The following is a 13841-nucleotide window of genomic DNA, read 5'->3' as shown; positions in this document are numbered from 1 at the left end:
TATAGTTTTCCATAGCTTTATCTAGTCTGTTCTTGAACGCGTTCCTACTTGGAGCGCCAACGATGTCATCGGGGAGGCTGTTCCACATGTCGGTGATTCGAAGCGGGAAGTTGTCCAGCTAGGAAGCTATCTCTGAGTTTTTTTTTTTGAAAGCACGGTAAATCATGAAATTTTCAAATGAATGAAAAATTTTCTGAAGTTATTGGCCATGAATCAGTTTGGAACAGTTTTCAGGTAAGACAGGTAAGAGTGCTGGAAGTGAACGAAGTTAGCCCGGACACTTGGTAATCCGTCTTGCGGTTCTGTAAGTACAACTGTCGTGCCATGTCATATCTCGCACGTAAGTCATCCCTCGTTACCAGTGAACATTCAACAGTGACATATCAATAAACATACGAGATAGTGAAGCTTCTTCTCTAAGTTATTTAGTTGGCCATAACACTGCATTTGTAGAAAACTTCTCATGTCAAGATCGTCATTCGGTCGTCAAGATGTCATGATTGAGGCGAATTAAACAAATTTTATTTCTGAAATTAGTTAGTAACGCGTTACTGGCACATAAGAAGTAACGCGTTACTGGCACATGAGAAGTAACGCGTTACTGGCACATAAGAAGTAACGCGTTACTGGCACATGGCACATAAGAAGTAACGCGCTACTGGCACATAAGAAGTAACGCGTTACTGGCACATAAGAAGTAACGCGTTACTGGCACATAAGAAGTAACGCGTTACTGGCACATAAGAAGTAACGTGTTACTGGCACATTAGAAGTAACGCGTTACTGGCACATACGAGCCAGTAAGGAGCTACCAGCCGTACTGATTCCATAGAGTTTCTCATAAAAGATGGCAACCGAGCTGAAATGCAGCAACAATTTATTGTTGTTAACGAATTCAAATTAAAATTTACAACAACGGAATTATTATTCGACCAACTTGATGGTAAGAAAATCACGCAATATTGAGCATAGTCATTTTACCCAAGATGACATTAATGTAGATTGTGAGCGAACCAATGCACTGTATGGCTTTAATTTCAAAATAATGAATCTCTTGAATACATTATAAAAGTTTGAATGGCTGTATTGAAATAAAAATTCTGATAAAGTTATATTGTTTCATGCTCACTCTCTAGCTGAGCTTTTAACGGCTCTATGTAACTTTTTACCGCATGTCGTTTAGCCCTGGCCAAGCCTGGAAAATTTTAGATTTTCCACTCAAAAACGTATATTTCAATGTGAGGTCTAAAAAACCTCATCGTCCTTGATCGCCTAACAATTTATTGACCTCTTGATGGTATATGTATATGGTATATGGTATATGTTATAAGGTATATGGTATATGTTATATGGTATATGGTATATTGTATATTATATTCATCAGCTACCTGGTGATCGATAACGACTCTTAGGTCAGAAAGTATATACAAGTTCGTATCCCTAATACCATGTAAAATATGTAAAAATCTACCATGTAGTCAGTGTATACACAACGGCGTCATGGTCGTGATAAATATTGAATATTTTATTTTGCCTACGCTATTGAAACTCTGGCTGGCGCACAGAGCGAATATGAACTTTTTAACCATTGGTCAAATAAATGTCTATTGTAGTTTTTTTTACCAAGATTGCATGTTTTTAATAGCTTTAATTGAGTGAGTTGGTGGCCATGGCAGCGCGTCGCCGCGAGACGCTGGCTGCCATGGCAACGTTCGACGCCCAGTCTATTTAGGACGGGTTCCTATAGCAACTGATATCTGAGGGGCCAGTCACTCAATTACTATCACTTATATAGCAACTTATATATATTTATTTGGAGCCCGAAATATAGCTATAACAGACAAATAGTCCAGTCACTGCTTCGTATTGATAATAGAGGGAAATTATTCCGTGACAAAAGGTTCATCAAGAATTGAGAGAAACTCGAGAGCAATCGAGGTTACCATTTCAATTATGCTGTAAAGTGTAAACCATCAATTATTGACGAATCTTGATAAGGTTGTAGTTGTCCTAAAGGATTCCAAGGCGATGTAGGATCAGTACACACGCTCCTCGGCACCGATGGTTGCTCTAAAAAAATTACCGTTTATAATGGAAGCACGAAAATAGATTTTTTTACCCCTGATAGAGAACCGATTATTTCTCTAAAACTAAAGAATATGTTTTTGGTTGAGTAATAAATTGCATATAAGCAGATTTCGTTGACAACCAGAGAATTTGTTTAGTGACGAATTTCTTAATCGTTTTTTTCTATAAATCGAACAATATTTTTTGTTTGCACTGGTAAATCGAAAATCAGGGTACTTATGGACATTTTTAATTCGTTAACAACGTTTCGAATGTGTCAATCATTCATTGGCAAGTTACAAGACGCATTTAGCGATGAAATTTGGATCGACATAAGTACTAAATTATATAAATAGGATCCTGCTCAAAAAACCGAATTTGATTATAAATAATTACAGAATCACGATAATATGACGATGAACAGCATTTAAAACACCTAAAATTACCCGAAAAACAGTCTCAATGTTCTCACAAACTTCCTAACACTGTTCAAGTAAAGCGTGAAGCGTACCTTAACTTGATTTTATAGCTAATAGGCAACTGCCGTAACCGTGAAGAGACAGCAGCTCAAAGTTCTTTTTCATCACTATGGTGAAAGGTGAGTTTATTCTATAATTTTGTCATCGTCGTAATACAAGCATATCGGTCTTTAAATATTTTTATTTTTATTCAACGCTTATGCCAGTTTCCGCCCCGCACCGATTTTTCTCTTAATTTTTCACAACTTCAACATTCTCTACGGCTGTTGTGGACTTCGAAATTAGCTCACGAGTACAGTTCAAGTGTGTTTTGCATGAGATTGTGTGTTTTGGTATAACTATTCCAGTATAACTATTCCAGTACTAGAGCAATGAATTTGCTTTAGTTTTTGAGATTCTTCTCTTAACTATAAGAAATGCACGAATTACTTACTGGTGCATACTATATTGATATTCCGACACGTAAGAGAACGGTTCTCACATCGTCGACGCAGTAGACAAGTCGTTGGCACCTGGGACGTGTTGGTCGGTCCAATGACCACATTATTTTAACGTGTTTTAACATATTACTTATTGTCGCGTTTCAATATATTGCTCATTGCCATGTTTTACTATATTACTTATTGCCGTGTTTTGATAGGTTACTTATTGCCGTGTTTTGATAGATTTCTTATTGCCGTGTTTTGATATATTACTTATTGCCGTGTTTTAATATATCACTTATTGCCGTGTTTTGATATATTACTTATTGCCGTGTTTAGATATATTACTTATTGCCGTGTTTAGATAGATTACTTATTGCCAGTGACGCTGGAGTTGCTGCGGCGCAGGTCTGAGCACAACGACGGTCTGGTGACCAGTCTGGAGGAGCTGGCGCTGCACCAGCTGGGCATCACAGACCTCGGCCAACTGCCGGTGTGGTGTCCCAGACTCAGGATACTCCTGCTGCAGGGCAACCTGCTCAGCCACCTGGGTAATTATTGCTGCTGCAGGGCAACCTGCTCAGCCACCTGGGTAATTATTGCTGCTGCAGGGCAACCTGCTCAGCCACCTGGGTAATTATTGCTGCTGCAGGGCAACCTGCTCAGCCACCTGGGTAATTATTGCTGCTGCATGGCAACCTGCTCAGCCACCTGGGTAATTATTGCTGCTGCAGGGCAACCTGCTCAGCCACCTGGGTAATTATTACTGCTGCAGGGCAACCTGCTCAGCCACCTGGGTAATTATTGCTGCTGCAGGCAACCTGCTCAGCCTCCTGGGTAATTATGGCTGCTGCAGGCCGCACAGTTGCTAATTACTGTCAGGAGAACCAGCCCAGCGCCTATACTTTGAAAAAAAAGTAAAGAGATCGTATGTTCATCAGCCAATCATTGACGGCCTTTCAAGCCAAATCCACCAATCATAGTGAAGAAAATAGAGCGTAAGTACTTACGTTCACTTAGCGAGTTTTGAAAGTATAGGCTCAGGAGCAGCGGTAATGCTTAATTAATGTGTCAAGACAGTCTGCTCATCAACCTAGACCTTTGTTCTGCTATTTTACTGCTGAAGAGAGGCGCTTCCTCAGCAGCCTGAATGATCCTTTTGTTTTTGCCAGTAACCAAGGACAACTTGTTATGTGGATAAAAAAAATGTATATTTCATTCCAGCACGGTCGACACAGATGTGTTGATTATGCGAAGTAGGATGTGCCGGCAAATATTTATTCAAATCGCAGTTACATATGAATCCCTTCTCATCCACATAGTTTCACTCTACAGTTTATTATCTAGGTTTTATCTCTACAATTCTCCAGCCGTAAATAAATATCGAAGATTCTGAACTTGTTGTTCACATACAGGGAAGATCGGGCGGCTGAAGGAACTTGTGTATCTGAACTTAGCCTTGAACAACTTGGAGCTGCTGCCATCAAGTTTATGGCAGTGCGAATCTCTGAATAAACTTGACCTCACCGCCAACTTCATCAGAGATCTTCACCACACAGTGGGTGTGCTACAGAACCTTCCATGCCTCACCGAACTGTGAGTGATGACTTCATGGCAATAACTGACATCGATAGCTTGTATTTTCGCTTTTTAGCGAATTTTCTCTTTTATGGAAAAAATGCACTATTGTGCTCGCCATGTCCATCCGTCCGTCTGTCCGTCCGTCCGTCCGTCCGTGACTTCACGTTTTCGTCGACGAGAAAATTATATTTTTTTAGGTCTTGGCTGCCACAGTTTATTTGGCGCTTCATATTGGTATGAAGAACAAAGTTACGGCATATGTAACATAATTGAAAACATTTGCATAACATCTTCTGGAAACGGAGGATCAGGCCTCTGTATCCCGTTAATGAGAAGCTTTGATATATTAAAGCAACACACATATCATGGGACCGGAAAAGGATTTTTTTTGAAACATGCTCCTTTATTTACCGATTTTATTCAATAATGGGTGCTCTGTGGATTAGGTAATATTCACTCGGGAAGATATTGGTCATGAGTTGTATCTGTTCAAGATACCAAAAGATTGAATTGTGTTTAAATAATAACTTTCGCCTGGATTGGCATTTGGCGTTGTAAACAGTGTTTTTATTAAAGTATTTTTTTTGTGGTATTTGGTGATAGAAGCTACGGGATTACTCCTAAGCTTCGATCGTTTGGAAAAAGTCTGTGCGATCAGACTTATATTTTATGACAATTACGATAAATCTTCTAACAAAAATATATAAAAAGTAATTTTCAAAGAGCGTAACTATATTATATTGGTCTAAACTATTGGAACATTGCCGAGTATTATTGATTGAATTGTATAGTTTGTTCAACATACGGTAGTGACGGCTGGTAAACCAACGACCCATTTATTAATAATAATAATAATAGCGGTTTCAGCGTTTATTAGGCCTTAGGCCTGTCGCCGATTCTTAACATCGCAGAACATTCACAGTATTTTGCGGTCTCGAACTCGCAACTCGCTGCTACAATTCTGCTGTGCTTAACCGCCCGGCCTCCTCGCCGATTCTGACCAGAAACTGGCGCACAGAGCTGGGATCGAACCCGCGCCTCTCTGCTCCAATCTTGGTACTGTGAACTGTAACCACTGGGCCACCCTGCCATCATGTTTAACTTCTACAAAGCATACTAAGTAATGAGCTCGTCATCATTTATTAGTATATGGGAACTTTTAATGATATTTATTGTTGAGCATATTTGTCCCCTCTATATAGATACCTGATGGGCAACCCTGTGAGCTCCTACGAAGGCTACAGGAGCTACGTCGTCGCTTCTCTGCCAGGTGGACAACAACTAGACACTATCAGCTGGCGGGAACTTGAATTTTTCTTATCATTAAATTCAGATTCAAGTTTTTATAACCTAGTATATAGTTGTTATCACTAAATCTAACGAGTAAAATGACCACGTTTTTGTCTATGAGTCACATTGCGTTCATATCGTTCGTGAGGGAAGTTGTAGTATCTTGAGGAACCGAAGAGAGGCGAAATTTTGTGCACTCCACCTAGAGACGATAATCGTGATATACGTTATTGTGAAGATTATTATTAATAAGAAATCTTGCAGTATTTATATAAACTGTTGAGCTTTCGGCCTTAGTCAGGGCACATTTTGTGATGCCATGCCCCATATCGGGTCTAACACTGGTAGTCAGGGCACGTTTTGTGATGCCATGCCCCATATCGGGTCTAACACTGGTAGTCAGGGCACATTTTGTGATTATTACATTCCATTTAAATAAGAGTTTATCAAATCAGATCCCCAATTGAGTGCGCTCCTTGCTAGACGAGTCATAACGTCACCCTCATGCAGGACTCAGCGACATGGATGGCGTGCTAGGTGATAATTGCTGGTATTATTGGCTTTATTGCAACTATATATTTGTCCACTTTAGGCCACATGAGACATTTCTGGCACTGAAAATTGCTTCGAGTCGTATTAATGAGATTCATAAGCAAGATAGAATAATTTTCCTCCCGCAGGTCTCCTCGAGCTGGACGGCATTACCATCCTGCGCCACGAGCGCATCAAAGCCCTGCAAGAACGCGAGGTCTCGGACGCCGCAGTCGCGCGGGGCTACAAGACTGAGAGCCGTGAGTTACTTCCACTTTGGCAATCTCGCCAAAAAGTTGCCACTAAACCAGGCCCCATACTTTCAAAAAAAGTTAAGAGATCGTAAGTTTGTCAGCCAATCATTGACGGCCTTTCAAGCAAAATCCACCAATCGTAGACAAGAAATTAGAGCGTAAGTACTTACGTTCACTTAGCGAGTTTTGAAAATATACTTTACAGGACGATTTTTAGAGGCTGATTTTGCCCGGCCAGAGCCGAGGTTTTGCCACCACCAGTTTTAGACAGACGCATACTTCAGTACCTCTCAAGATGTATCACTGGTGAAAACTGAAACCTAAATGTAATTCAAGGCTAATATAATTTGTTGTACGTGAAAATTGTTTGGGTCTCATTTAGTGATATTCGTGTGTGTTATTCCATTCCTTCAAAATGGCAACGTGTACACAAATATCTCCGTGCGTCAGCAGCTAAGAAGGAATTATCCGAATTAAGATCTTCTTCGGTTATGTTGTAAAGCTACGGATGTGAAGACGTATAAATTCAAGCATGTTATTGCGTTAGAAAAAGATCCTATGTACTGTATTTGTCCACCCTCCTCAGTAGAAATATATTTTAAAAATTATACGTTGCTAACAACATGGCAGGTCTATTTATTTTTCGCGTAGTATGCAGATTTTCACGCAAGGATGCGGATTAATAAATGATGTTTACCGTTGCGATAACTTGGACCAAACTGACACACGTAAAAGCAACTCTAATTAGGGTTAAACTTCAATTTCGAGTATTCTGAACTATTTGACCCAAGGATAGATCTGGCAGGGTTGAATATAAAATAAAACGTGCAAGATCTCCGATCGAGCTGTGATTATTTGAAGGCCATTGTAGAAGAATTTTTGAGCCGGGGTGTCCCGAGTTCTGCCATGCTGAGATAACCGTGAAATATAGGGCGTTAATTTAACGGTTAACTGTACGTACTCAATTGTACTACATGGCTTCCGAACTGTCGGCGAAGCGCGCAGGTTAAACTAGAAAATGTAGTGTATTCCAATTTTGAATACATAGCCTTGATTCAGTACTTGGATTCTAAATAGCGTATATAGTGATTCATATATAGAAGCCACGGAATGTGCATCCCGACAATCCGAAGTATCCAGCCTGGTATCTGAATTCTGCTGAACTGACTTCGCGGTGAACACAGTAAAGGATAATCTATTTAAAACTTCAACATAGTTATGTCACAACTTCAATTTATATTTCAATATATCATAATTTTTATTCATACATATAATAATTCATAATTATGATAATTCGTAATTACTACTCTAATTAATAATTAATTGATTCATAAGTTATGAATTAAATTGTACATTTGAAGGCTCACGCGCACAGCAAAAGGCCGCTCATGAGAACTTACGTGAAGCTGCAGCCCAGATGAGCGATCATTCTGAGGACGACGAGGAGTTCAGCGTCAGGTAAAACATTCTGATGATAACTCGAGGTAGGAGCTGTGGTGGTGCAGTGGTGAGAGACTCTGTCTCTCGCACCCAGCTCCCGGGTCGAGTCCCACTAGGACAAGTTCTTCCGGGAAGCTCAGCTCATGGTCAACTCAGCCATTCATCCAACTCTGGTTGATAAATGAGTACCTGGCTTGTCCAGGGTGTTGTGTAATGCAATCAAAATGGTTCTGGCGGGTCAGGGAGCCAGTGATGGTCGTAGAACTACCAGTGGCACCGAGTGCCCGGAAAAACTGACCTATCACCCCCCCTCCCCCCCCCTCTCTAGTCGCCACTGCCAGGATGGGCAATTACAACAACAACAACATAACTCGAGGTCCGTGACGCATGAGTTCAAAGTCATTCTCACTCAAAAATTCACATGCAAGAAGTAGTAAATAAATGCAAACTTGATTCTGTTATGATTATTGAAGAACATATTAAGCTCACTATTTTTTGACTCCAATTAGTCCTGCCAGAGATTCACCATCAGACAACTCTTATTTTTCACGGTATTCACTAATATATCGATAAATTTGATCTAGTAATGATAACATATAGAAACTTGAAATGATTCAGCTTGCATAACTGGTCAGTATATTAATTGTAGTATGTGAGGTGTGGGCACTATGAGTTGGAGCGAGTACAAGCTACTAACTTCTGGAAATGACGTCGTCAGGTGGAGCCAGGAGGCGACTTATCTTAGTGAATGACTAATGGTAAAGTTATTGCCAGGTGGAGCCCTGAAGCGACTTATTATTTCAGTGAATGGCTAATGGTAAAGTTATTGCCAGGTGGAGCCAGGAGGCGAGCGACCACTGCCCTGAGACGCGCCTGTCCATGCACGAGGAGCTGGAGCGGCGCAGGCGTAGACAAGCAGAGAAGGACGGACCGCCGGTGAAGGTGGGACGACAGGCCTCAATGTTGCTCGAATCTGGTCATTTTTGTACGCATTTCAAGCTTATTTAAAAGATATGAATAAATGTGTCTGAATTGCTCACTTTAAAACAGATTACTTTTGAATTATGCATGAGTACGATAGATTTAACTTTGGGGAATATCGATCTCAAAATCTGATAAGTTATCACTGTGGAACACAAAAAGCATTTTAGTTTTGGTATGTTATTTATGTTACATTTCCTGATAAAAACGGAAAATTTATGTCCGCTTCTTTGGAATTTCAAACCCAACAGCTTAGAAATTAAAGTAACAGGCATTAAAGAAAGGCTGCCATTTCCAGAAAGAAGTGCGTCTGTATGCCAAAGATGGGCGGGCTCTGAACGTCAACGAGGCTAAAATTAATTTCAAATTCACAGACGACGAAGAGCACAACAACTACAAGCTGGAAGTGCACACCTACAAGTGGGTCTCAAAGTAACAATTATTGCATTCTATTTATGAGCGTCGTTTTCAGAATAAAAATCTAGTTTCTATTTGGTAAATTGTACTGTGTTTTGGCTCCAATTTAATTCAATTTTTGTTCTACCTGCATCGGGTCTAACGAAGTTTCGCCTAATTCATTTGTTCGAATTCTAATACTGCTCGGAAGTTGTTTCGGTTTCTCTTGCAAAACATTTAGCAAATGTATCATCTTAGCTTGAGTATTGTGTGTATGTGTGACATACTGCTTTAAGAGAATATCGCCATAGGTCTTCAGCCAATATTTAAGAATGCTCGATAATAAGCAGTCAGTTCCGCATCTGGACCGGTCCCTTCCTAGCCTCTACGACATAATCCATGCATGCTTCACCTACTCAAACCCTTCTTTCAGCCAATGACTGGCTCTCCCTTCTCACTTGCCTCGCCTCTCTAGCTTCCTGCGCAAATTAGGTTAAATGAAGTATTGCTCAGGTTTCATTTTTGGAGGAAAATTCTTGCTAAGTGTGAAGGTTAGGCCAGGTGCAGTGTGACCATGTTTAACTTAAGCTTGCTTTAGTGACGGAACGCGCTGCAGCGGAAATGAACATATGGAACGCGCTTTTACTCCAACGCGCTTATACGGAAATGAATAGGAACTAAAGTGAAAACTTTGGCTAAGTTGGACTTCGACATGCGCCTCGCTCATATCAATAGTTCTGCAAGCAACATATTTCTTGCTTTTTTTATTTGCCCCACACACTTGGTACATACAAGTTTGGCTGGCTATTTTCATTCCCTTCATCGCAACCACCTATTGCAGATTTGCAGCTACTACCACCAACTATTTAGCCCCCTCCCTGCAACGCCGTATGCCATGACTCGCTACTCAACATGGACTCAAGTACATTTCCATATCCTGTGGTAATTAAGCTACATCTCATACATCCAGCCACATAGCTACACCTACTTCCTTCATCCAAAGACACATGGGCAAATCAGTACACCCTTTCTCCTTTGCGTAGGTTCCTGGACCCGCTATAACCACGTTTTCTCACATGAGGACCAAAACCTATTTTCCCCGTCACCCTCTTATCTATAGGCACCTGGACCCATCGCTACTGCAGTGCGAGGTGCAGCCGCTGCTGGTGCGAGTCGTCGTCTGCGGAAAGACCCTGCAGCTCGTGTTGCCTGGTGAGGTGCGTTGTCTGGAAGCCACAGCCCAGCGCTCTAGCACCACCGGACATCTGCTCGTAGTCATGCCCAAGGCGTGAAACGCCCCAATCATTTCTTCTTCTAATAATTTGTTTGGCAACCAACTGCTGCTGTCCCGGTGGTTATACAACTGAGTCTGTTGTCGTATTCTGCTGTTACGGTCTATAATTATTAATTATTACGCCAGCTAAAGTGTATTGGCTGCCTCATAATAAACCATTCCAACTTAATTAAGGAGAACTTATTTCATCTTTAATTGCTTCAAATCTCTTACATATTTGTTTGTGTGTTTGATGCCTGGTGCAGAGAGGGTTAGGACAAAACTTCAAATTTGATTTTTAAATTTACATATGTAAAATTATTTAATGAACAGCAAGTAATTTTTATATACAGGGTGCATTATGAAAGTAATAAGCATTTTCTGGTGGATAACATTTATTGATCGTAATTTGTACATATGTTCAATATTCTTCAAAATACATTCCTCCTGCATCAATACACTTGCGGAGACGTGTTTGCCACGCCTGAGAGGCACCCAGATTAACACCTCGACGGGAATGCCTCTCAGGAACGATGTAACATGGTGTTGGATGTGGAAAAGGCTGAGTTTACAGTTTTTCCTTGCGGTACAAACTCACAATGGACTATTCCTCGGATGTCAAAGAAGACATTGATCATCGTTTTGATCGCAAAACTTCGCGCGCACGATCCACGTTCTCTTCAGTTTGGGTTGTTGGGCGTCCAGAGCGGGGTTCGTCGGCGACCTCCTCCCGGCCCTCCCTGAACGCCTTGTGCCACTTTCCAGATTGTGATGTTGAAATGCATTCGTCGTTGAAGGCTTCTCGCAGCATCTGGAATGTTTCGGTTGCATTTCTTCCAAGCATCACGCAAAAATTTATGGAGTATCGTTGTTCCAGCTAACGCTCCATCGCGCTATGTTACAAAAGTCGAAAACACACTTCACGCGGAGGCTCGCTTCTCCGCTCATACTGTTCGAACTCAACTTACGACCGGATGCACTACAGCACTGAAAGGGCATATCCCCCACCACATTCCCCAGCCGGTTTGACCGCGCTGCCATCTATCGTCGCGACACAATAACATCATGCTCATTACTTTCATAATGGACTCTGTATATGACGGAATAAAGATTTTAGTTGGTGTTGAAAAAGCATTAGATATCTTCGACCTTGGAGTCCGTAGTAGCCCCTAAAGTCCTAAACAGAACGCTGGTTTTGCAGGTGCGAAACTTTTCTCGACCTCTGTTTCATGTAAGAACTTGGCCAAACTTCAGAGAAATTGCATTGAAGGAGAAATTAACTTGCGTCAGAATTCTATATATCAAATATCACAGCTGAGCTGTGCTAGATGAGGCATTGAGGAGATGGTAACACCACGCGTCTTAAACCTAACTTAAAAAATAATTAAAATGAGCTGCAATTGATAGCCCGTGCTCCAGAGCCCCGATGAAATATATGAAAGAAACGAGTGTACAAGCAGGAGAGGTTGTGTAAGCAATACTTCTGCAAGTAATACATGTGAAAATAACTCTTGAAACAGAAAATAATAGGTTGAGTCTGCGATTGATTTCTGTCACGACCGCTGTTAGGAGTTTTCGGCCGTTTCTTCTGCTCTTCTTTTAAGCAGCAAAATATATTTAATATTGACGAGATCATTTTTTTACATATAATATTCATAACTCAAAAAAAATTGAATAAAACATAAGACTCATTGTGTTCAAGCGAGTATTTACAATGAAAACTGTAAATTTCCTGGACCTATGCTCCTTATTTTTTATTTTACAGAACGCAAGATGTCTAGCAAATCAAATCTCGAGTAAATTTTCACAAGCTACTTACAATTACAATTTAATTTCATTTCAAATTTCAATGTCAATTTTCAAACAGATAAATGTCCTAAATTTTTTCAAACCAAGGGTTGAGTTATGGTTTGTACGGGCCTACAAGTTTGTTGTCCGTCCAGTGTCAATCAAGGGGCGCAGCCGGAGGCCACAAATTCTACTTCTAAATAAGCCCTGGAGCCAACGCCTAGCTTCACCATGAATTAACTTTACTCAGCCTCAGAGCTAGAAGCCGCGCAGATTGCTCCTAAACTCCATAATTCAGACAAGTGACTCACTGCCAAAAGAAAGTAACGCAGTAGGTCTTCAGTCAATGCTTGTATGCTGGCTCATAAGCAGGCAGTTCCTCATCCGGCTGTACCCACTCCGGCCTAACCTCTTCTGGCCGAACCTATTCACGCTGTAGTGCATCACAACCTTCTTGCAGCCAATGACTGGCTCTACCAGCACACTTGAACTGCCTTTCTAACTTTCTGCAGCCAATGAGGTTAGGTTAGGTCCTCTCAAGTTTGTTTAGGGTGGAGAAATGTTGCAACTTGTTTAGGTTAGGCTTGGCGAGGTTAGCCCGGAAGAGGTTTGGCTAGGTGTTGTATGGTCCTGCTTACCTTTGGCACGCTTATTTTATTGCTGTGGAAATCCGGCGCTATGGCTTTGAGCACTTGACTTCATAGGATGTTATGCCATCTAGCGTTTTTACCTACGGAAAATAATATGAACTAAGTATGAACTTTGGCAAAGCTAGCCTCCGGCATGCGCCCCTGCTTGGTATACTAATGTTTATATCTTGTATACTATAATACTTATAATATATCTTGTATACTTATGTTCAGATTTGAACGAAACTATTGATACCAATTCTAATTATTTAACAGGGATTTTCAGTGTGTTCATTAGTTGGGACATGAAGTTGGGAGATATTCCATGCTCACTGAATATTGGAGACCGGCCGGTCTCTTGAGAGGTGATATCATCGTTAGGCTCTATTGAAAATGTATGAGAAGTTTCATCGAACTACGTTTACTAGTTTGGTAAATATTTTAGGCTCGCTGAACCTAGGAGACCGGCCGGAAACGTGCCCGGTAGGTGGCATGAAAAGTGTCGGCGGTAAAGGACCGAATCGACACTTCAGCGTACTCGAATGCAAAACCTAACTTCACGTTCAACTCTGCCAGGCATAAATCTATCAATACTGAACGGATTTCATTCAAATTTGAAAAAAATAGGTAGATATTATCAATGCGCTGTGGATGGAATTATTTCAGATTTTTACATCAATTCTTTTTTTATTAATACGGAAAACCTAAAT

The 13841-nt window shown here is 40.9% G+C and overlaps 1 protein-coding gene across 1 annotated transcript; it reads left to right on the top strand.

Moving 5' to 3' along the window:
* Positions 1-2465: 2465 nt before the first annotated feature.
* LOC108674682 (dynein axonemal assembly factor 11) lies at positions 2466-10810 on the top strand. Its single transcript, XM_018162653.2, has 9 exons — positions 2466-2665; positions 3352-3519; positions 4384-4564; positions 5752-5819; positions 6520-6630; positions 7986-8082; positions 8898-9006; positions 9344-9465; positions 10562-10810. Exons 1-9 carry the CDS (start codon positions 2656-2658, stop codon positions 10731-10733), a joined length of 1038 nt encoding a protein of 345 aa, XP_018018142.1. The 5' UTR covers positions 2466-2655; the 3' UTR covers positions 10734-10810.
* Positions 10811-13841: the final 3031 nt, after the last annotated feature.

Source organism: Hyalella azteca, unplaced genomic scaffold (assembly GCF_000764305.2).
Source record: "Hyalella azteca isolate HAZT.00-mixed unplaced genomic scaffold, Hazt_2.0.2 contig8367, whole genome shotgun sequence".
Taxonomy (NCBI): domain Eukaryota; kingdom Metazoa; phylum Arthropoda; class Malacostraca; order Amphipoda; family Hyalellidae; genus Hyalella; species Hyalella azteca.
This window is presented reverse-complemented; position numbering and strand designations above follow the sequence as displayed.